Source organism: Grampus griseus (genome assembly GCF_964374135.1).
Source record: "Grampus griseus genome assembly, chromosome: 6".
NCBI lineage: Eukaryota > Metazoa > Chordata > Mammalia > Artiodactyla > Delphinidae > Grampus > Grampus griseus.
In genome coordinates, this window is record NC_139000.1 from 36351618 (window position 1) to 36377519 (window position 25902).

Here is a 25902-nt window from a genome sequence, read left to right on the forward strand (position 1 = left end):
TGTCTGATGTGAAATACCTCCTCTACCTCTGCCCCTCCTCAACCTGTTCCCCCCCACACCCAATCTAGATACCACAGTGCTTGAAACACCACCATTGGGAGACAAGAGTCCTTCAGATTTAATAGCCTTTGTAATTTGGTATGTACCTTTCCCCCCCAAATTTAAGATGCTAGGAAAGTCTGAAGCTACTCACGCTAGCAATGTGATTTTGTTTCTTCCAATTAGAGGTAGTTGATAAAAGTGGATACCTGGATGGATCACGGTATAGGAAAAGGGGCAAAAGAGGATATGGAACCTAAGAAAAACTATTTTACAACCTTGGATACAACCAGTTGCTTTATTATGAAAACATCATAGGTTAAATCCTCTGTATATGTGATTTAGGCATTTCTTTCAAATTAACGTTTAATTTCAACAAGTTAATTAAAATTATAACATTTCTAAAAAAAGGTAAATGACATTTTTCTCAACGCCATATTTTCTGTAAAGTAAAAGGCAATTTATTTAACGATGAATTCATTTTTAAAATTTGAGTGATTTTATCAATTCTGATAACATCTAATTAGTCTATCCAAATTTGTTAAATAAAATGCATACCTCATATTCTTTTCTGCAAACTCTGGAAATATCATTTTTTGAAGATGCCTAAAAAATAACAAATTTCTGCATTAATTTATTTAATCCACATTAAACAAACATTAGCTCCAGATATGCTAGAATTTCACTCTCACTTTTATGGCTTTAATCTCACATAATGACACAGTCCTTTTGTTATTTCAGAAACTAGATAACTTTGAAGGAAATGTAAATCAGAGGACTTTTTTTTTAAGCTGAATTCCATTCTGTAGCAAATTTTCTTGTGAAGCTCTGAAGCTCTGCTGCAGTGAATTTTCTTGTGAAGCTTTGCTAGGGCATTTATAGTTTGCTTTTTCTTTAACCCTTCATGTTTTAAGTTCCCATATGAGCCAAGATCCATATATAACAGAGGAGACAACTAAAGAGTGAAAGGCAATGCCAGGCAATTAATAAGTTATTTTTATGTAATTTTCTTAACAAGTTTATGTAGAAGATATTATTCCTTCTACAGATGAGGAAACTGACAGACAGAAAAATAGAAAGTTATTTACTACATTTAAGTATACACTTTCTATAAAAAACAAGCCAAAACAAATCTGCTGAGGGGTGGCTGTTCTTCCACATGATGATAATCCTCATTTAGAGACGGAGTTCCAGAGCCATGGACTCTGGTTCCTTGTTCTATTTCCTCCCGTTCTATCACCTAGGCTCATGCAATTCTGAATAGACCAGCTGATGAGGACAGGGAAAGCAAGAAGCAGAATGGACTGGCAACTATTCTGTGGCCCACTAGATGTACTACAGCTCAAATGCTCTACAACTCAGTTTCATCTCAATGCCTGGAGGAGAACAGCAGATAGCTAGGCTATGTGCTGCCCAAAGAGTGTGGCTCAGTGGTCTGTATGAAAGTGAAGGCATCACCATGTCTCATATACTCCTGTCTAGAGACCAGTCACTAGAAGGAGAAAATAAGAGAAGGCTTTCCCGTTTAGTTTTAGGGACACTTAAATTTCCCAGTTTTCCATACTCCCACCATTTGGAGTATGAGGAGCCAGGAGACCAGTTTTTCCACAGCACTCTGAGGAACCACTATGAAAAACATACAGTGAGGAAGAGTTCAGGGGCCTAACTTGAATTGGACCTGAGATATATCAAATCAAAGAGAAGTCATAATTCACTGTAGGAGTCAGGCTCACCTTAGGGGCAGAGAAGGTATAAAAGAACATACTCAGAGTAAACCCATGATGAACGACAGAGGGAAGATGAAAGCAAAATAAGCCAACTGTGTCAACTGCTCTCATCCAAGCATGCCTGAAATTTACACGACCATTTGGAGTCATTCAGCACTGACTAAGCATGACCATAGGCAGAATACAAAAGGCCTTGATTCCTATCATATTCTTTCTTTGTGTGGCAGATAGAAGTTAAGAAAGAATAAGAGAAGGCTGAGGGTCTTACATGCAACAGCCATAACTGAAAAGGTAGCATGTCTAAAAGGAAATGGTCCATGTAAGAAATGCTAAATTTGCAGCTTTTATGGGTCACCTCTCCAAAGATATGAGGTAGGCTAGGTCCAAGACACAGCCGAAACTGAAACTTTACTCCACGCTGCTTAAGAGCCTGATTGCCAAGTGTTACCTGCTTGCATGCCTGTCGACACTCCAAGGTAATAGCCAGTTCACAGCAGCCTAAGCCAACCCAGCCATCAGACTTCTTAAACACACCTTAAAAAGAAAATGTTCAAATGTTTTGGTCATAAGTAGTGACAAACACAAATAGAGTGCCAAACTGGTTCATGGATACCACTACAAGTCAAAGCAGGTGTCCATAAGAAAGCTAGCTTAGATAGCAGGGTCTCAAAGTATGAAGCCCCTCCTCCCACCCTTACTCTCAATGCTATCAGTCTTCTCAGGGTCCCTCACAGCATAATTACCAGGTCTTTTGTTTTTTTCCCTCTTCTCCCTGCCCACCCTAAACTCTCTTTAGCTCATTCTCACTCTTAGGTAAACAGAATCTCTAGAGGACATACAGGCTAAGGAAAGCAATGAGAGGCTTTCTTCACCTTTGGACTATGAACCAGAAGAGGAAAGGATTCCAATTTAACTTAATAAGCCAACAAACAAAAAAGGGCATGAGTATTATTGTATTCCAACATTCAAAATATTAAATACCTAGAATATCATAAAACACATGATGCTGTTTAAAAACTGATACTTAGTAAACAGACAGGAACATCTCCTGTGAGCCATGACTGACTTTGATGGGTATACTTTATTGTGGGGCAAAATGACTATTCTGGTTCAATTTATGCATAGCTCTATTTCTCCAACCAAATTACAGTGATAACAAAAGGTGATAAAATTACAAAGTGTTCTAATGCAATTTTCAGATCCCTTTTTGCAATCATAAATGTCAATGAATAACTCCTAGGATAAAATTAGGAGATATAAGTAATAATTATGAAAAAAGAAAAGATTCACTTGTAGGAATGCTACAAATTCCTTCTTATCTCTTTTAAGAAATGCTTTATGCTGCTTCCATATAATACATAGATCTGCAAATCCACATGTACATTAGATTATTATTTCCATTTTTTAAAAATGTCAGGGATTCAAGGCAATATGTAACATAGTTCTCTACACGAAACTAAGACCTAATATAACAAATAGAAGTATTCTGCTAAAAAACAAACCAAAGCAAACAAATGGCCCATGGACAGACAAAGCTCTCAAAATATAATCATAAACCATCCCAATTGTTAAAACTGGCTAAAAATCCTGCATATCATAAGCTTCTATAACCCTACATGTTTTAATGGTATAAAGGGCAACAGACTCCCATCTAGTCCCATTGCCTAGTATAGTTAGCTTCCTCTCAATCTTTGCTGCTTGCTATTCAGAATCACTCATATTCTAGAAAGAATTTTGAATGGAATCAATGTAGGTCATAAACTCTGTGAACTTTTACACCATAATGGATTTTACTGCTGTTTTCACATATCCAGTGCCTCTTAGAAAATATTAAATTATTCAACAAGCATTTACATTCACTGAACCCCTATTATGTACAAGACACTCTATTAGGTATTTTGTGGGCTATGAGATAGATAAAATATATGATTTATCCCTTTATGGAGATTACAATTTGATAGGAACAATACACACATATATATAATTGCAGACACTAGGGAGAGGGATAACTGGGAGAACAAGCAAGGACGTGGGCAATTCTAGGAAGCAAATAGTCCACTTTGTTTGAAATGAAAACTTCAAACAGTGTGAGAGCCTTCAGAATTCAGAGAAACATAAGATATAGCCCCTTTTTTTCAAGGCACTGGCTTTAACCAGGACTGGAAAATGAGCTTTAATCCTAGGAGACCATGAATACCAGGCTAGGGAGTTTGACCTTTATTCCGATGGAAGTGGATATCCCCGGAGGGATTTTTTTTGAAGGGGGTGGGGAGGACAGCTATGGTGTATTGAAACACCAGTTACAAGGTTATTGCAATAATCTACCCCAAAGGTGTAATCATAAAGGCTTGAACTAGGAATAGTGAGGATAGATGCAAGATTTTACAAGAAGAGAGTCAATGAGCTAAAAAGAAAAAGCTATCAGAGATAATGACTTGAGGGCTTCCAGTCTAGAGTGTCATTCACAAGAGAAAGCAGTTATAAGATGAGTTTGGTTTTGAATTGGCACTTCAGATGCCACCTGGATGCATAGATCCAGGTAAAGACGTGTAGAGGTCATGAACAATGACTTGGATTTGAAAGTTATCTTCCCAGAGCTGATTAGATAACAGTTCTGGGAAGGAATGTGGTTACCAGGGTGAATGTGGAGAGAGAAGGGAAGAGGACCACACACAGAAATAACTGTGGTAGTTATGGGGGGGACAGTGTGTGGGGGAGGTGGGGATAAGAGAGGGCAAAGTCACAAGGCCAAGGTGAGGTCACAAGGAGGGAGTGGTCAATCATATCAAGTGTCACAGGGAAGTCAAAGAGAATAAGTACTGAGAAAAAGCCATAAGATCTAGGAACCAAGAGATCCTGTTGATCTTTCAAAGACCAGTTTCAATAGAATGGTAGAAGTGGAGACAAGAGTACCATTAAGGACTGAGTGAATGAGAATTAATTATACATTTGAAAATTTGGGTGCCTACAGGAAGGAGAGGATAGAAATTCAAGGGTAAACATTAGGTTTCAGGACTATGACACAGATTTTACAATCACAAAATAAGTTTCAAAAAATAAAGCGCTAAATGTTGCAGTTCTATTGCTTACCTGGCAAAGATGAATTCATACAACTCCAAATTTCAACCTAAAATTGTAATCACCAAAAGACTTTTATGTAGATAACCAGTTCCTAAATATGAAAATTTCTACAGAAATTATGTATAGCTAATTTGATTATGTTTGTGTCTACACAATCAATGATCTAGAACTATATGAGTATCAACCAGCTATTCAGGGAAGAAAAAACAGAACTGAGATGTAAAAATGCTGCTTGCTGCTTTCCCATCTTTCCATCTGAGAGTACTAAGGACAAATATGGTTACTCAGGATGCTTACTAGGATAACTGTTTCCAAGCACAGAGATAAAAGTGCCTGTTGAGTGACTAAAGGAAAATATGTCAGTCAGAACTGTTTGATCATCAACCTTCCCCCCCATTTAACCCAAGCTACCTTATCTAAGGAGGCTCCCTCATGCCAGCTCAGACTTTCTTAGCCTGGCTCAGGAGTATCCCAAACGCTGAGGATGGCCCATGCATTAGAGGCATTTTAAGTTACATGCATGCAATACATTCAGACAGGCATGCAATGTATCTATAATATACCAGAAAATGGGAAGACAGAAGTAATGAGAAGTCACACATTTTCCCTTACCCCAAATCCAACTTTTTAAAAATCAAAATATATGTAAGACTTAGTTATTATGGTTTTCATAAAATTGTCAAAATATGATAATAAGTAAAATTCCCAATTCCAGATAAACTATTATAATGAAATTTAAAGACTGGAATATGTCATATACCTACATCATAGGTATAAAATAAACAATGAAAAACAATATTCTATCTAGCAATTTGTGTGAAGATCTTTTTAAAGTACCTAGTTAAATCTAACATTTTACTTTGACCACAAACCCCAATCACACTGAAAGATTTGCTAAATCTAAAGTAACTCATTAGAGTGCTTCATTAGACAAAAAATTCCATAGTTCAGTTAAATAAGACCTACCATTGTTTCAGGGCAATAATCTGGGGCTCGCTGCAACAGATGTTTTAGTTGGGATTCACTTTTTGAGGAGAATATCTATTTGACAAAAAAAAAAAAAGTTTTGTGGCATTTTTTCAATAAGAAAATAGAGGAGGTAAACTTATCCTCTAGATTTATGAATTGTCTAGAATATTTTCCAATTTCCCTTTATAAACGGAAAACCTTTGGAAAGATCTAAATTAAGGTGAGGTAATATTTCTTGAAAGGTTGGTTAGCTTGGCAAATAATCAACAAAGTCTAAATACGGCAAGTCTAATGATCAAAAATGGAGAAAACCAGCTGTTAACCTGTTAGGGTACAGGGGAGAAAAAAAAAAAAACAGAAAAGAAAAAACAATAAATCTATTCTAAACTGTCCTATAAACTGCTTTTAGTCAACTGACCACAATGAAAAATAGACTATGCCATACCCTTTATATTGGTGAAGAACAACTTTGTGAATAGCACTGTAGCAAAAACTTCTCCACAGAATTCCATAAAATAGAGACAAAGCCATCTTTTAAATAAAGCTGCTGAGGGGTTGACAAGTTCACTCATCAGGCTAGTTGGCTCACTTCCAACTACAACTTTAATTAATGCAATTGTAATTTGATGTCTCTGTAAATTTAAATCATTACATATATTATTACCTGCAAATAGTCAAGATTGTAAAGTCTATGAATGCTAACGACAATGAAAAAGGATTTATCTCCAGTTAGTTTTTCTTTCTCTCTTTTTTTATTTTTGCGATACACGGGCCTCTCACTGTTGTGGCCTCTCCCGTTGCGTAGCACAGGCTCCGGACGTGCAGGCTCAGCAGCCATGGCTCACAGGCCCAGCCGCTCCACGGCATGTGGGATCTTCCCGGACCGGGGCACGAACCTGTGTCCCCTGCATCGGCAGGTGGACTCTCAACCACTGCGCCACCAGGGAAGCCCAGCCTTTGTTTTTATAACACTGATACCTCTGAAGGGTACAGGCAGTTGTTTTGAGGAATATCCCTCAATCTGGGTTTGCCCTATTGTTTCCTCATGATTCTGGTTATGTATTTTGGGCAAGAATCCTACTTAAGATACTGTGCTCCATCATGTCAGCAGACACACGTTAATTTGTTCCATTATTGGTGATGTGAACTCTGAACACTTGTTTTAAGTGCTGCCCAGCAGATTTCTCCAAAACAATTATACTAAATAATATCTTCTACAATTATTATGTAAGCTTACCTGCTCACATACATCGCGGCACATTTGGTTATCCTTTGAATGATTACAACACAGCGCACCTAGGGAGAAAAAATAAACACCTGATGTTGCCTACTGTTAAATAAACATGATGATTAAGCTAAGCCAGATGGTTACACAAACCATTTATTCAACAATTATTACTATTACTATCCATTTTAACTCAACAAACCTTTGCTGAGTACCTATTTCAAGTCAAGGATGGTGCTGTGTTGGAGAAGGTGGTTTTTGCCTTCAAGAAGCTTACAACCTAATAGGGGAGACTGTCATTTAGTAATAGCAGTTACTAGGTACTGTGTACTTTCTACATGCCAGAATTTTACTGCTTGCTTTATGTATTATCTCATTCAACCCTCATTATTACCCTATGGGCTATATTCTATTATTATACCTATAATGTAAGGTTAAATGATAAAAAGATAGTGAATTTTGTTTTGGACATGTTACATGTAAGCCTCCATTATCTCAGTGAAGTAGAGATTAGGTCTGAAAACAAAAAGGATTGAGATGGTGTTGGGCTTGAGGTGAGGTTGTAGAGGTCTGGAACAGCCATCGTAGAGAATAAAGAAGGCAACTATAAATGTTTCTCAAACTTCTGTTCTATGAAACACTGTTTCATGAATTGTTAATATCTATCCCTCAAGAGAAAATGTTTCATGTTCAAATAAATTGGGAAACAAAGGATTAAAAAATTAAAGAGAATTCTTTTCTGTAGGATTTTATGTAGGCTTTAATATGTTAATATGCATCATTAATCTCCTAAAAAGGGATCTAAGTAGACAGATTTCTCAAAGCACAGAATACTTTTTTTCATGCCACGTATTAACATTTCAGAATGCCAATTTGAGAAATATCAGAGAAAAGGAAACATTTGCCAAGCAGCATTATGGGCCCAGAGAAATTAACAAATTGGTGATAGAGATAATCAGCAGGGGCATGTTACTATTCTAGAGTGATGCTGACTGGAAAAAAAAGATACTACATTGATCAGTGACTGTTTAGACTGCTAAGTCAAAAGAGACAAGGACATAAAAATATTATATTTCAGGCAGCTAGATCAATACAATGGTTTTATATATATATATGCAACATAATCTCTTTAAATGAAATCTATATAATTTCAGTATACGTGAAAGCAGAGCTTTTTTGATTGAAGGTAGGATTAGTATTGGGGAGAAATGAATGAATAAAAAAGGTCCTCTTTAGCTCTTACCAACTCCTTTAAGTTCAAAACCAATCACTGTTAATCCATAAAACAATGACAGGGTATATGATATTACTGTGATATATAGTGATATTATAGTGACATTATATCACTATATTTAGTTTCATAAAAGACTACTGTGGGGCTGGCTTTCTAATACTATGTGGGAAAAGCTGTCTTAAAGTTCTAAACATTTGACTTTAAAATTCTGAAAAACATATAGAAATTCCATTAAGTTTCAGAAATTTTAAAAATTCCTTGTTTATAGGCTGTAGTTGCTTTCTTAGAAGCTACTAACTCGAGGGAGGGCGCAATCACTCATGAGACTTTCTCACAACACCCCTTCTCCCCTGCCATGCCACACCATGCCGACCCCCTCTTCTAAGATTCTGTTATGTCCCCAGCCTCATTAGAATGGAGAAGACAGGCAGGAAAAAAAGGGGGGGGAGTCTCCTGTGTGATACTGATGTGCTCTTTTGAAGTGCTCAAGTTGTTGCCACTTTCTACTATCCTCCAACAACAAAGGTCACACGAGGGCAGAAAATCCAGCTGATCAAGAGCAAAGATAGCTCAGGATAACATATGGTCCCAATAAGCACAGGCTTAGCAAAAAGTAAACAGTCAGGCAGACAAGAGTCTGACTTGGGCCTAAGGATTTTTGGAAAAAAGTTTCTTGGAGCAAAGGTCTATTTAGAACAGAAACATAAAACATGTCATAATTAAAACTCCAATAACAATGAAAGGTTTTATTAAAAATATAAAGGCCTGTTTTTTTCCTATTTAATGGTGAAGGTCAAATTTATAGTGGAGTGACCACCAAAGTTAAAATTTTAAAATAATTCATTTTTTCATTAAGAAACCCCAAAATTTGGAAAATAAGAAGAAAAATGACCTAATATTCCCACTGTCCTGCCAGAACGTGTGTTGACATTTTGACATATTTCCTTCTAGTCTTTCCAAAAGTCTTCTGAAATTTCTGACAAAATGGGATTAAAGAGAGCAGCCTGAAGTCTTCTGGTAATAATGCCCTTTCCCCTCCCAACCAAGCATTCCTCTGTAATAGTGCATTTCCTCCCTTGAGAGGACTGCCACCCTCCTAGAACAGGCTAGGGGACCTACACTCCGTCACATTTTCCACACTTTATTTTTAACCTTAGTCATCATTACATTTTTCTTTCTTTGAAACAACAAAAACTTACTAGAATCTTAAACACTGCATATTTTTTAAGAAATAAATATCTACAAATAGATATCAAGTCATATGCCTTCATTAAGAATGAGGGCAGAGGATTCAAACGCAATTAATGTGGCAATTAAAGGTCTCTGTCTTTTTTAGAGCTTTTAAAATGGATTAATTGGGTCACTGAACTATTAGAGTGCAAAAAAACTCTCCAAAGCCTAATGGTTTATACAAGAGAAGACATTGTGAATTCTAGAAATGTTTTGTTTTTATAATTTAATTCTAACCTAATTTCTAGCTCTTCAAGAATAGTTTAAAACTCTGGTTATTTTCATAAAATGGAACTGAGCAGATAAAGGTAAATTAGTTCAGAATAACACTTGATATTGACAGGATGAAAATAAATAGCACAGGTGTTATCCTTATTAGAGACATAAGGAAGAGCATCATATTTTGCATTCTTATTCCAAAAGTCTGTAATTATAAAATTAATAAAAACCAAAAACTGATTACTAAAGGCCATGTATATTGGGTTTAAGAAGGTATTAATGTAACCTAGAAATATGCGAGTAGAATCATCCAATAATTAGGAACATCAAGGTTTGTCTGCTGGTTTGGACCACATGTCTACTAAAGATAGGCAAGTAAGCAGGAAGCACATGCTCCAGCCACAAGGGAAAAATGCAACTTCTAAGACCAACCAGCATTTAAAAAAAACAAATACACACCCTAATCTAAAGCTAAAATATTCACAGAATTATAGGATTTTTGAAGTTAAAAGAGATTTTGCCACAGAAGCCTCCCAAAAGCTGTAATTCAATTTGGTTAATGAAAAGCCAGTCTTGTTTTCTTTTCTAAAGAAAATAAAGATTCCTTCTAATTAATGTATTCCTAGAGAATTACTAGAACAGAATATATATATCCTGCACTATTGAAGGGGAAAAAACTAAATCCAAGTTGATAGCGGAAAACAGTCATTTCAAATAAAAAAGACAGTCATTTCAAATAAAAAAGATACATTAATTTTAAAAATCTCATCTTACTTTTAATCAAATGTTTTTTTCTATAATGGCCTGGAAATTGACAATCACTTTAAAAACATTTAAATGACAACTGCAACTTTAACTTATAAATGCATTCTTACAATTGTCACATTTATCCCTTCAATGATATATATGTTTGTGTATATACATAAAATATATCATCAGCCAAGGAAGAGCCAAACAATAAAATGATTATTTATATACCCACCACCTGGATTCAACACTGCTAACATCTTGTCATACCACTTTATTTATCTAGACAGATGGATATCCTTCTCCATTGCTTGCCTCATACTGCACTGCTACAACAGCCAATTATGCTCATTCTCTTCTATTATCAATGAGTGCCAGATTAATTTTTTAAATAGACCTTTCATGATGTCACTCTTCTAATCTAAGGGCCTACAGTGGCTTCCTGCTATTCCAGTTCTAAATTTTCCAAGTCATCTTCTTACCTCCCCTTCCCTGATCTTCTATTACTTTTTAACAAGGAAAGCCTACATTTACCTTGAACACAGCTTTCTGCCTGAAGTGCTTAGTGCCCTCTTTCCTGCTGACATAAATCCTAAACATCTTTCAAGGCTGAAATCTCATCTCAACTCTTAGTAAGCCTTTCTTCTCCAACAACTCCAGGCTATGTTGGTTTTTTGGTTATTTAATGTCTTACGATTCCAGTCAGAACTGGAAGCTTTAACACTTAACTCTAATAATTTCATGTGTGTACTAATGGTATCTCCAGATTGAACAGAAACTTCTTGTACCCATTTAGCACAGTGCTCAGCTTGAAAATTTGTATTTATTCATTGGTTAATAATAATTTCCTATTTATACAATGCCTTTTTAATCAGAAAATAAAGTACAAAAAGTTTATTTCTCCCACTATACCACTGCCATACCATATTTCACATGGTGACCAAGCCATGATTTAGCAAACATCATATGAGTTTTTGACCCAGGTCAGAAGATAAGCTGGACCCAATCATATGCACAGGCACAGAGGTATACAGCCAGTTGGTGGTGGGCTCTGCAACTATAAGGTCAAGATGAGCTGGGGCTGAGGAAGTTTTATGGTGTGCAGAAACCATGAGTAAAATGAGGAAGCTGGTTGGTGGAGAGTGTGAAATGCAAGAGATGTACAGACAGACTCTATGAGAGGTAGAGAGAGACTGTCTCTAAAAGTAGTCTTGGTTGCTGGCAGCTTTCCAGTTCCCACAGCAGTTCCTGAGGTTGTGCTGTGCTCAATTTCCTATGCTTGGATTTCCATGTGTTCCCTGTTAGATGCTATATAACTAGCTCCCTAATCCTGAGCAACCTTGGTTTCTGTTCTTTTGGGGGTCAGAAGAGCCTTAACACATTATCATTCATAATTATGAAACAACTAAAGCAAATGACTCCTCAGATCCTCCCTGCAGATGCTAATACCCAGTACTCTCAGATAATTCCCTTCCCCATTCTATGCCATAGGACACCCACCTGTAAAACAAGGGATCTGAAAATATTAATGTCTGGCTCCCAATGGTATAGTCCATGGTCAAAATGTTTCTCTTAATACTTTTCTTGAAGTCTTCTTCATGTAATCTATGTGCTCTACGGCACCCGTTACTTGACTAAATCACATTTTTCCTCAAATACATTCAGATTTAGAATATAAATGGATATGTACTAATATAACCACATAAATATTAGCAGTGTAGATATTATACACTTTTTGGTGATATTTAATGTCTGATGTTCTCACTAAACCTTAAACCCCACGAAAGCAGAGACCATGTCTGTTTTTGCTTACCACATTATATACCTAGTGCCTATCAGTGTCTGGCACTATTAACCCCTTAACAAATATCTGCTGAATGGAATACTTACAGGCATGAAATTAAGTTTAGAAAGCAATGGACCAAGGGGAGTTATTCCTAATATCCATCTTAAACACATACAAAAACGCAAATTTTGATTCTCTTCCTGACTCACCTGCCAACCCTCCAACTTGGTCCTACCCATCTTCTCAACCTCAGTAAATAGCATTACTTTTCACTAAGTTGCTCAAGGTAAAAATCTATAAATAATCTTTACTGCCTCCTTCCCTCACTTCCACATCCAATCCAACAGCAATATATCTTGACTCTCTCCTCTTCTATCTCCACCACCACTCTACGGTAAGACGTTATCTCCTGCTTCGACTACTAAATGGGCTTCTAGTAGCTCTGCTTTTACTCCTACCCTATTACGATCACTTTTTTCCATTCAGCAGCCCGCGTGATCTAAAATAGAAATCAAAGCACTTATCTCTTACTTAAAAGTCCATTGGTTTTTATTTGCATATAGAATAAAATCCACAGTCCTTACGTGGCTTTTTGCAAGGCCCAGCACCATCTAGCCCTGGTTTACTCTCCTGCTCACTATGTTGCAACCATACTGACCTACTGTTCTTTCTTGCCTTAGGGCCTATGTACTTCCTGGTCTCCACCCGGGCCTTTTCTAAGGACAGCACCTTCGGTCTTCAGATTTCAGTTCAGAACCTTAACTTCTCAAAGAAGCCATTCTTGTCATCACTATGTTAAGAACCACTCCCCTCTACGCCAGGGGTCCCCAACCCCTGGCCATGGACTGGTGGCCCATGGTCTGTTAGTAACGGCCCTGTTAGGAACTGGGCCGCACAGCAGGAGGTGAGTGGCGCGTGAGCGAGTGAAGCTTCAGCTGCTGCTCCCCCACTGCTAGCATTACCGACTCAACCATCCCCCTCCCCCCGCCCCCCACCCCGTGGAAAAACTGTCTTCCACGAAACCGGTCCCTGGTGCCAAAACGGTTGGGGACTGTTGCTCTACGCTACCATCTATGTATTTCCTTCACAGCATATTTAACCCTACCAGAAATCATTTTATTTAACTGTTTATTGCCTGTCTCCCCTCTGCTAGAGTAAGCCCCTTGAGAGCAGCAACCCTGCACGTAGAACAGTGCCTGGCATATAGTAAGCATGCAAATATTTTTTGAATAAACAAACCCCTGTAGTATCTGTTTTGCTCTTTTAAAAAAAACACATTTATAATAAATAAAAACCACCTCCTTGATATTGTCCCACTTTCTTCCAGAAGTGACATATGGTGAAAAGCATGGTTAATGAAAGACTGTTTAAATCTATGGATATAAGATAGAAACTTTTAGTAGCACACCAGAATAAACTGTCATATCTGGTCTATCACCAACTCTAGCTCTTTGTACAGTGTGGGCCAAGATAGTTCTTAGGGAAGAGAATCTGCTTCTTATTACATTCCTCCAGATAGGCGGTTGCTTTTTCTAACTTAAAATTCATTACATTCTTTTTCAGGATTCTAGGCTGACTGTTACATAATTTCTTAAATGTCAACTTATTGAAACCTAGCCCTTAATGTTACATCTTTCTCTCTTTTGTACTATTAGAAAATATCTTAAATGGAAACAGAGCTAATATCAGGTGCCACGACACACAGATCCTGAGACTGCAGCATAGGGTTCCATCTCATCCTCCAAAGGGAACACTAGAGGTGCTGGGGAGGAGAGCTGGGGGTGTTGAGGAGACCAGAAAGTACACAGGATAGGAAGTGTGGCATTACTCCAATGAGGAGGGTGTGGCCAAACTTCACAGGAGAAAATAATAATTGAGCAAGTCAAATGATTCCTTCCCTCACCCCCTCTCCCCCAACAGGAACAAAAATCTCCAAGTCAGAACGGATGAGACTTGTGTAACGCTTTATACCAGAGGAGACAGGAGTACCCAACTTTGGATGGGGTAAGGAGATGGGAAAGAAGACTGTCTGAGCAGGAATATAAGTCAGGCCTTCAATGAAATACAATTTAATATTGTGTTCTTAATTTTTGTTTAGGATTGAAGAACATTTTCCACAGTTTATACAAATCCACAGTGGAAGCCTTTGTCCATTGTATTACTCAACGCCCTTTATGTAAGGAACCAGGCAATATATGCCTAAGAATTTAGTACAAGGGACAAATCTCACTTTTACATCAAACTTGGAATTTTTCTTCTTACCAAACAATGCAAACTCTATATTGTCATGGACTTTTTGAATTGGTAGGCCCTTTAGAAATCATCTAGCCCAGAATTTTCTAAAGTGTGCATTAGGTGTTATGAAGAAAAAAAGAGTTCTTTAAGCAAACAAGTTTCTTTCTTTCTTTGCATAATAATTTTATTGAGATATAAATCATGTTAAATTAATAAAACAAGGAGGCCATCAGACTGAGGCAGCTTCAATGCCTCAGTAGCCTACCTAAGCAAGCCAAAACCTAAGCCTACAGTGCCCCAAGGTTAAGAAATCAGAACCCTAAGGACAATCAATTGCAAACAGCCACCTGGACTTTCTCAAATAAGGCACCTGCTCAAGCTATAACCAATCGAATATTTCCTTGCTTTGTTTCCACCTCTTTCATAAAAGTCCTTCCCCTAGCTCCTGTTACTTCCCATTTGGCACTGCCCAATTCAAATCAATTTTTGCTCAAACTCTTAACATTTTAATATGCCTCAGTTTATCTTTTAACAATCATATACCACAAAATTCATCCTTTTGAAGTGCACAATTCAGTTGTTTTTAGTACATTTACAGAACTGTGCTCACCACTTTCCAATTCTGAACATTTTCATCACCCTAAAAGAAACCCCATACCCATCAGCAGTCAGTTCCCCATTTCTCTATTCTCCCAGCAACAAGTTTCTTTACTACAGGAATACTTGCGAATTATTATGAATCTAACGTGTTTGCGAATTTATAAGAGAGGGGTACAGTGTACAGTGTTTCCCAACCTTAAGAGCTAACATTTCAGTGCTTACTATATGCTATTCTAAATGCTATACATGTATTACCTCAATTCTCACAATAAAATCTATGAGAATTTCTGTATACAATAAATGTGGATACTAAAGCACAAAGAGACTAAAGTTAACTAATTTGTTCAAATATTCTTAACTATATTCTACCCTGCTATCTCCCACAGAATTGACTAGTTGTAGAATAAGAATGGACGACTAATTTTCTAATGAACCATAACTTTGAAAGTGCTTTAGTTCAATTTCTTTAACTTAATGAGAAAAATGGGACCCAGAAAGGTAAGCTGATTTAGCCACGAATACACAGCATTCTCTCTCTCCTTTGATTTGTCTAATTGACAACTTGTTAGAATCCAATTATAATTAACTATCTAACCCCAGGTTCCTGACAATCCTCTCCTTTCTTCAAATACTCTTGACTTAAAAAAAACAAGAAAAACCTTTAACATTGTAAGCTACCTTATAACCTTGAGACTGATTTTGCTCTTTCTAGGTGTGTCTCCCTGTAAGCAATGCACTTCACCACCACTTTTGCATGTATAAATCCCAGCCATCTTTTAATATCTAGTGCAGTTGGGGCGTCACTCAATTTTCTTCCTGCCCTAGGTGGACATCATCCATCATCTCTCTCCCTCTGTGCACTCACAGCCCTTCATCTCCTCTGGACCCTTCTGCCTTGAATTCGAGTTGCTCATGTCTTGTTGCACCCTACCTCCTAGCCAGAGCTGCTGGAAAGCAGGAGATGGCAACAACTCCTAAAAGCCCAGCACATGAGAGACACTCAATAAGCACTGAACAGCTTGCTATCCACTAGTGGTCTAATTCCTCTAGAGCAAGAACTAAACTTTCCTCAAGCCAGTAAGCCCCCAAAGAGTCAGTTTACTGGATTTTAATCTGTCTCCTGCCAGAGCCCAGCGCTGTCTTGGACACACAGCATACCCACAGCGAACGGCAGCAGAATCGGATTTAGTAGGCTTGGATCTATTCTCTTCTGAGATTTCAGAAGTCAGGCAGGCTGCAGGGCCCATCAATGCTCGCTGCCCGAGGTCGGCCTTTCTGAACCGCGGGTCAAGGAACAAGCAACAATAACTGGCCAGGGCGGGGGTAAGGCGGCGGCACCTCATAAATCCTATCCGACCCTCGCGACGATCCTGGGCAAAGGCATTCACTCTCTTCGTACAGTGACCCGAGCCGGGTGAGGGGATAAGGGCTGAGCTGGGGGCCCCTGCTCGATGGGTGACAGAATAAGGCCTCGAACCCGGGTCACCGCTCCCAGTTCAGCAGATCGGGGAGGGGAGAGCGAGCGTGGAGAGGGGTCCTGCTCGTCCCGCCTCAGCTCCTCCTGCAGCCTTCTGGGACCTCCGGACCCCGGGTCACCGGACTTGGGCCGGGTCTGGGGGTCGCCGGCACCCCCGCCCCCTGCCCCGCGCCATCTTGGAGCGCTGAGGCGGCCGCTCCGAACCGCCCCGAACCGCTGCTCCAGCAGTTACTCACCCGCACTGCCCGGGTCCAGGCCCCCTGCCACCTCCGCGACCCCTGCCACGGCCAGGAGAAGCAGTAGCGCGCCACGCGGGGAGGCCCGGACGGTCGCCATGTCCGGGCCGGGGGATCCGGAGCCGCGGGATGCTCGGACCCAGCCTGCCCGCCGCCGCCGCTCGCGGAGGCCCCGCCCCGGCGGCCTGGGCCCTTGGTGATTGGCTGCGGCGTGCTGAAGCCCCGCCCCTCGGCCGCACAGACTTTCCAAAACCTGCTGGGGGCGGGAACCTGCCCGAGACCCGGGCTCTTTGTTAAGGCCCAGCTGTGTGTCGGCTTCTGCCGCGGAGTACCGCAGCCAGCGTTCTCTAAGAGAGGAGTCGGAGGATGTAAGAGCTGGAACCGCCCTTGGAACGCCTGGTCCTCCCGAGGTTTGCAGATGTGGTCACTGAGGCTCAGAGAAGAGACCATCTGCTCCAGGTCACACTGCAAGTTCGCCTGAGAACTGGGGCATAAGCCAAGGCTGAACCAAAAGGACTTGTCCCTTTCACGTACCTTCAATGGTCTTAAAATCCTTTCTGCCAGACGCTGCCTCACACCCAAAGAAGGCGTGCCACCCGGGACAACTCCCGAAATTGGAGGGAATCTGCCGCGGACACGGTCCCCTGACAAGTGCCCGAGGCCCGAATTCGCCACCAAAGCTCTTTGGCACGTGTAGCCTCAATGTGTCTTTGATGTTCTAGGTACCTATTCCTATCAGGAAAATGTGGGGAGAGAAATGCTTGTGTATCTAAATATGGAGAGCCTTGAATGTCAGGTTGGGTTTCGACTTTTAAAAGACAATTTGGAGGTGGGTCCCCACTCCATCCCTTACCCCCACAGCTCCTGTGGGGTATGTTTGAGAGGATTCACTTGCTATCAAATCGTTTTCCACCCTGGTCCCTCTCTCCCTCCTCCTCTCCCTCTCTTTTCCGTTTGTGAATTATGTTAATACCTTTTTCCATTCCCCTTCCTTTTAAAAAAAACATAACCACAGTTACATTTTAAAATACCTAATGTTAAATATCCAGTAAGTTTACATTTTCGTTATTGTCTCATAATTTCCTTTTACAGTTTTTCAAGTTCCAACCAATGTCCATATACTGAAATTGGTTTGTATGTCTTTTAGGTATCTATTCCCTCTCTTTTAGGTTTACAAAAGGAAAACATGAATAAGTTACAATAATCTTTCTAAAACATTTGCTGTGGCAACAATTCTCTTGCTCCTCTGAGAGGCCGCCTCTTTACTTACAAGATAGAATGATGTACAGTTATTCGACGTGGTGTCAGAGGTTCTCAGCATTTAGACCCAGTCACCTTTACCACTTCATCCCACCTTACTCCCCACTCCTCCCCAGGAGAGAAGAGTCAAAAATCCTAGAGTTGCACTAATATGGTAGCCACTAGCCACATGTGGCTGTTGAGTACTTAAGATGTGGCAAGTCCAAGTTGACATGTGCTGGAACCAGATTTGGAAGACTTAGTATGAAAACAATAATGTAAAATGTTACTAACATTAATTTCACCTTTTTTTTTAACTTGTTTTTGTTTTACATAGGCTTTATTTTTTAGAGCAGATTTAGGTTCACAGAAAAACTAAGCAGAAGGTACAGAGATTTCCCATACACCCCCTTTCTCAGCATAACAACATATGCACAGACTCCTCCACTATCAACATCCCACACCACAGTGGTACGTTTGTTGCAACTGATCAACCTGCATTGACACATCATTATCACCCAAGGTCCATAATTTACCTTAGGGTTCATTCTTGGTGTTAACACATTCTGTGGGTTTGGACAAACGTATAACAACATGTATCCACCATTATTCTTTTTACTTTTTTAATGTGCCTTTTAGAAAACTTACAATTACATATGTGGTTCACTCTGGCGTTTACATAGTTCTGTTGTACAGTGCTGGTGTAATTATCTTTCATTCTAAACAAAGGTTAATGCTTAGAGGTCATCTTTAAAATGGAACTTTAAAAAAATGTTACTGGCCAATGATTTTGTCCTGAGCTCAAGAACATCTTTCAGTATTTTAGATAAATAAACCCCATCAAATCTTTTGATTCATCTTTGTGTAGTATAATTTCCCCATCATTTTACTTTTAATTTGTTTTATATTTAAAGTAAGTTTCCTGTAGAAATCATATAGTTGGTTGCTTTTTTCTTTTTAATTTAATCTGACAATTTGTCTTTTAATTGGAATTTTTAGATCCTTTTGATTTAATACAACTATTGATATGGGTGAGTTAAATCTATCTTGCAATTTGTTTTCTATTTTCTCCATTTGTTCCTTTTTTCCACTTTTCCTACCGTCTTTTAGAATAATAAAGTGTTTGGAGTGTTGTTTTTATGATTTCATTTTATCTCCTCTATTGGCTTATCAGCTCTACTTCTTTGCTTTATTTTTCAGTAGGTGCGCTGGGGTTTATAGTATACAGTTTAACTTATTACACTCCACCTTCAAATAATAATCACTGGGCTTCCCTGGTGGCGCAGTGGTTGGGAGTCCGCCTGCCGATGCAGGAGACGCGGGTTCGTGCCCCGGTCTGGGAAGATCCCACATGCCACAGAGCGGCTAGGCCCGTGAGCCATGGCCGGTGAGCCTGCGCGTCCGGAGCCTGTGCTCCGCAACGGGAGAGGCCACAACGGTGAGAGGCTCACGTACCGGAAAAAAAATAATAATAATAAATAATAATAATAATAATACTTCATGTCAGATGTAAGAACGTGACACCAGTATACTTCCATTTTCCCCTCCCATCTTTTGTGCTAATGTTATCATACATTTTGCTTCCACACAGTTATTATTTTGCTTTAAGTAGTCAATTATTTAAATAAGAGATTATAAAATGAGAAACAATGTGTTTTAAATTTATTTATTTATTGGTTGTGTTGGGTCTTTGTTGCTGCGCGCGAGCTCTCTCTAGTTGTGGCGAGCGGGGGCTACTCTTCGTTGTGGTGCATGGGCTTCTCATTGCAGTGGCTTCTCTTGTTGCGGAGCACAGGCTCTAGGCACGCGGGTTTCAGTAGTTGCAGCACGTGGTCTCAGTAGTTGTGACTCTTGGGCTTAGTTGCTCCCACAGCATGTGGGATCTTCCCAGACCAGGGCTCAAACCCATGTCCCCTGCATTGGCAGGTGGATTCTTAACCACTGCACCACCAGGGAAGTCCCAACAATGTGTTTTATATTTACCCACATGTTAAGCATTTCTAATGCTCTTCATTCCTTTATGTAGCTCAAAATTTCTCTCTAGTATCTAGAGGAAGAGAAACATTTTTATTAAGAACATGGCAAGTTTTGCTGATTTTAATTAACTAGGACCCCATACATTGGTTTTGGGAATTTATGCATAGTAAATTCCTGAAGTTAATCTTTAATGGAAATAATTTTTCTGGGTTTATTTAGCCTAAACACATTTTCTTATCACAAATTGACCTATCTTGATAAGGGATACATCCATTTTGAATTCTTTAAGACTTTATAAAGTCATATATATATATATATACACACACATGTATATATGTATACACACACATATATATGTATACACACATATATGTATACACACACGTATATATGTATACACATACATATATGTAAACACACACACACATATATATATATGGTGCCAATTTTTTGAAATATTAATATATTTTAAGTATATTCCCAGTAATTTCTTTACTAAAACTAGACATGAGAGCAAGGCATTCATTTCCTCAGGGATGATTATTAGAGTAGAGAAGTAGACAAAGATAATTCCTAGCTTTTTGGTTTTAAAAACAAGACATCTGAAATTCCCAGAGACAGTGGTTTTAAGAGTAAAAGCTTTTGAGGTATCAGAACCTAGCCCAAAAGGCTGAGGGTGTAAAATATTTTTCTGAACAATGGACTTGTGAGAATACCGTGGCCAGTCAATACAATCCCTCCACCCCCATCATTCCCCAACAACTTGACTCCCTCTGATGGAGGAGGAGAGCCACTGGAGAAGGGAGGCTACTGTGGGCTGGGACACAGAACCCCAGAAAGGCTTGAGAATGTGAGATAAGAGGGGATCTGAGCCTTGTTTCCCATGGAGCTCAGGGAAGTGACACACCTCATAAAGTTCCACTGCGCTGAGCATGATGGGAGTGTAGAGGAGAAATGGCTACAGGTATGTACTGTTCCTCGCTCCCCACCTAAAGTGACACAGAAGAGGAGCTGAATGTATTCTATGCCCTTTGAGAGGGGCAAGGCAGGAGCTGAGAGCCTGAAGACGCCTCAAGATCAGAATGAGGAGGCTGTAGCTGGTATTTGCATGGTCTATACACTGGACACCAGGTGAGAATGCAGGTGTCAACAGGGATTGATGATGACAACTGAGGACCAGATGTCCTGCCTTCTTCCTCAGTCCCAGTTGGTGGGTTTGATTCTGTATTTTCCTCTCAAAACTCGGGAGGGGGTTGGGGAGAGGCCTTGACTAAGCTGAGATCCTACTGAATTGACTGAGATTAAGTTTTAGTCATTCAGCAGGAAGGGGACTCGCAGAGACAAGTAGCTGTCCATCAAAGATTTGTGCAGCCCTTCTAGAAATTGTTGCTTGGAAGCAACTGCCCAGCCAGAGCAAACATTTTCTAAGTGCCATCGTGTTCTCTGTTGATTTACTAACTGTGAATATGGCCTTGGAAAACAAAGGATCCCATGACCTGGAGCAGAATCGGTGTATCTGAAAGCCCCGTTGACCCCTATATTGAGATCTCACAGGAGGGAGAGAAGCCCTAATGCCAAGGCATCCAACACCAACACATTATACAATTTAGCATTGTGACCTTAGTCTGTGATACTGGTACAATATCCTGCCAGCCTCCAGTGAGCCCTCTGAAGATATGAGCTTGTGAGTATGAAATTGTCCCCATTCTCTACTTTTCTTGCCTGCTTATTTCATTAATTTTCAAACTTAAAAAATATTATTTTTATTTTTTAGCAGTGGAATCCTTTTTCCAACAAAATCTTAGAGTCCTGCCATACAAAATAGAAAAAAGCTGTGTTTTAGTGCTACATTTATTTTCTAAGTTCAAATTTATAATAATTAATAATAATTAACTGGTTCCAAGATAATAAATGAGAATTCAAAGATAATAAATGAGACTTTGATGAACACAAAAACTTGAAATCTGGAATTATGTATGATAATTGCAGTCACAGTTTGGGCTTCCATTTCTGTATTTTGTTTTGGTTGCCTGCTGTAAGAGAAAATCCTGATTGATACAGATGAGTAGTTTGCAAAGGGTCATGGTTTTTGAACTAGCCCACCTTGCAATCTCAGACTACTCTTTGTTCAAATTAAGATGGTACCTTGAAAATGAAGTACTGAGAGATTTTAATTTCAATATTGACTAATGAACACTCATGTCCATACCAAAACCTGCACACGGATATTTATAACAGCTTTGTTCATAACTGCCAAAACTTGGAAGCAACCAAGATGTCCTTTAATAGGTAAGTGGTTAAATAAACTGTGGTACATCCATACAATGGAAGATTATTCAGCAATAAAAAGAAATGAGCTATTAAGCTACAAAAAGACATGGAGGAAACTTAAAAGCATGTTACTAAGTGAAAGAAGCCAATCTGAAAAGGCTACATACTAAATGATTCCAACTCTGTGACATTCTGGAAAAGGCAAAATTATGGAGACAGTAAAAAGATTAGGGGTTGCCAGGGGTTAGAGGGGGAGGGAGGGATGAAGAGGCAGAGCACAGAGGATTTTCAGAGCAGTTAAAGCATTCTGTACAAAACTATAATGCTGGGTACATGTCATTACATTTGTCCAAATCCACAGAATGTACACTGAGTGAACTCTAAACTATGAACTCTGGGTGATGATGTGTCAATGTAGATTCACTGATTGTAACAAAGATACCTTTCTGCTGCTGGATGTTGACAGTCGGAGAGGTTGTGTGTGTGTGGGGACTGGGTATATGGGAACTCTCTGTACTTCCTGATCAGTTTTGCTGTGAACCTAAAACTGCTCTAAAAAACAAACTGTATTGATTTTTTAGATGCCCGTTAGACATTAAAAATAAGAAAAAATATTGATTTACTAATAAGTTTGGATAACTGCTCAAATTCCTTATCATAAATGTAGTCAGAAGTAACACCCCAAATGTATGGTTAATCCCAATACTATTTATAATGTGACATTATTACTGTGTGACCAGTTACATGTTCCCTTGTTATTGTGCAATTGGCTATGACACCATGATGAGAACATGTACCAAGCAGATGATTCTGAGCCTTGCCCAACACTTAATTGGGAACAGTGCACATCTGTACTCCCTGGTACAATTATAAATGAGCAGTTGAGCATAGGCTTGGATTAGGGAAAAGATCAGTGCAGAATTACACTTTTTCTAATTGACACATTTAAAGAAGATAAAATAAATATGAAGAGATGGCAGGAAAAGATTTATTCTGAGGTCTATGCAAAGGAGTCAACTCAACAATACACATGCTATTGTGGTAGTGGCCTCTTGTGTGCCAAAACTCAAAACGTAAGTTTGCATGTGTCCATGGTCTTACTACATATTAAAAGTCATTTAGAATATATATACATATATATAAAAGAAACTCAAATCAAATACTTGCAGAACCCAACAAACCTCCATGTGGGAGAAGTTTGATTCTTGTTTGATCAGACCATATTATTCAAGAGTTTTGTGCGATGTATGTTCGAATATGTCTCTTTTAATTCTGATAACCCCCTTTCTCTTCCAGAATAGTGAATCATGCCCTCTTCCCCAGCTGGAATAAATATGTCATGCTGTTCTCTTTTTGTTTTGTGTAATCATGATGGTGTCTTATGTTTAATTCTAATCCATCCTAAGTTTATGGTAGCGTGTGGTGTGATGTATGGATCAAAGGCAAACCTTCATTCAATTGAATGTTGCTGCTGTCCCACTATTTATTAAAAAGTGCTTCCTTCTTCATGCTATTAATTTTGACCTGACATATGTATTAGATTCTTATAGTTGGAATTAATTTTCTGGTATCTCTGATAACCACTGATTTTACAAAACTTTTAAAAATAGCCACTTTTAAAAACATTCAGTAATTGTTACTTTGTAATAAGTTCAAATCTGGCAGGAAGACTCTAACATCATTATTTTCAAAATTATTTTTGGCTGCATTGGGTCTTCGTTGCTGCACGCGGTCTTTCTAGTTGCGGTGAGCAGGGGCTACTCTCCGTTGCGGTGCACAGGCTTCTCATTGCGGTGGCTTCTCTTGTTGTGGAGCACAGGCTCTAGGCACGCGGGCTTCAGTAGTTGTGGCTCGCAGGCTCTAGAGTGCAGGCTCAGTAGTTGTGGCGCACGGGCTTAGTTGCTCCACGGCATGTGGGATCTTCCCAGACCAGGGCTCGAACCCGAGTCCCCTGCATTGGCAGGCAGGTTCTTAACCACTGCACCACCAGGGAAGTCCCGTTCAATTATTCTTCACTAGCAATTTATGTAGTTGAGTACAGTCTTCTGGGGAATTTATTTATTGTTTGTTTGTTTGTTTATTTTGGCTGTGCCGGGTCTTTCAGCATGTGTGATCATCGTTGCGGCACTTGGGATCTTTAGTTGCAGCATGTGGACTTTTTAGTTGTGGCATGCATGCGGGACCTAGTTCCCCTAACCAAACCCAGGCCCCCTGCGTTGCAGCACGGAGTCTTACCCACTGGACCACCAAGGAAGTCCTGGCTTCTGGGGAATTTAAAACACTAAATAACTTTGTTTCTAAGCCCAGGTTTCCTATTGGCCTTACCGCAGACACAGTGAAATTTGAATCATTGTGGTGGGGGGTAGAGACCAGGAATATGCATATGAAAGAAGTTCTATTTGTTACAAGTTGAGAGCTTCCCCCTTAGAAATTAAGGCCATTGTTTTGTATTTATACTCTCAAGCCCCTGGTCAGTCACTCCGCCTTCCTTTATACTCCAACAACATGCATCATTTTTTCCTTGACACAGTCTGTCATGTCTGGAATTATGTTTTTTCCCAATTATTCGGTACTCGTTACTACTGCAAATAGGAAATTATTTCTGTTTTGTTCTATACTGATGGTATGTAGGAACACAATTGATTTTTGAGAAGTTATTTCTGTCTCCTTAACTTTTCTGAACTCATATTACTGATAATATTTTTCTGGTTAATTTTTAGAAATACAATTTTGTTTTCCACAAAATTTTACATCCGTTTCTTTCTCTGTTATATTTATGCCTCTAATTTTGCACTTAACACTGTTGTATCTATTTGCACTTGCACTTGACTGCACTTTGAGAGCTATTTGAAGTGGGAACGGCTGGTTTCTGGTCTAGCATGGAAGAAGCTTGGAAGACACCACTCTGTACTAACAAGTGAAAAGCTGAACAAACTGATAAACCAAAAATTCTTCTTAGACCTGTAAGAGAAGAGAGGTCACAGGGCAAACTGCTGCCCCCAGAGTGGAGAGAGCAGCCTCGGTTGCCGATGCTGGAGGACCTGGCACACGCCGGAGTTGCTTCCCTGCCTCTCCCTTCAGACCCTTGGCCCTAGTCGCACATCTTGCAGAGCCTGCTACTCAAAGTGTGGTCCGAAGGGCAGCAGCATAGATGGCATCACCTGGGAACTTGTCAGAGACGCAGAATCTCCAACCTCACCTCAAACTCAATGAATCCGAATTGGCATTTTCACAACATTCCCAGGTGAATCAGGAGCACGTTAAAGTTCCAGAAGCACTGATCTCAGGAGTTTGCAGAAATGTCCACCAGATGGCGGGTTTGCAGCAGGCACAGGTATCCAGAGCCACAATCAGCCCACCCAAGTCTCCTTCAAATAGTGCCCTAAGTGGCCTTAGAAATTTGGAGCCATTGCTCATGATCTGTGAAGGATGGGGAGAGAACCCAGAGGAGATCCCTAATCAATGAGCGGCAGTTTGTGGGGTGTGAGCCATGAACTACTCCTCTCTGGGCTTTCCCCAAGGTGTTTTTACACTCATTGTCTAGTGAGAGGGATGGGCCATAAGCTCTTACTTTACAGACAAAGGAATTAAGGTCCAGAGAGGGAAAGAA

General features: G+C 39.5%; 1 protein-coding gene across 1 annotated transcript in view; it reads right to left on the bottom strand.

Annotated features, from left to right (window-relative positions):
- The window catches only part of RECK (reversion inducing cysteine rich protein with kazal motifs), a 73020-nt gene extending 56078 nt beyond the window's left edge, over positions 1 to 16942 (bottom strand). The window contains exons 1-6 of the mRNA XM_082657217.1: positions 16806 to 16942; positions 7054 to 7112; positions 5814 to 5888; positions 4857 to 4893; positions 2215 to 2300; positions 598 to 645 (exon numbers count right to left, since the gene is read on the bottom strand). Of these exons, the coding sequence (XP_082513343.1) occupies positions 598 to 645; positions 2215 to 2300; positions 4857 to 4893; positions 5814 to 5888; positions 7054 to 7112; positions 16806 to 16905 (405 nt within the window). The 5' untranslated portion in view covers positions 16906 to 16942. The remainder of the gene's footprint in view (positions 1 to 597; positions 646 to 2214; positions 2301 to 4856; positions 4894 to 5813; positions 5889 to 7053; positions 7113 to 16805) is intronic.
- Between the last annotated feature and the right edge of the window lie 8960 nt (positions 16943 to 25902).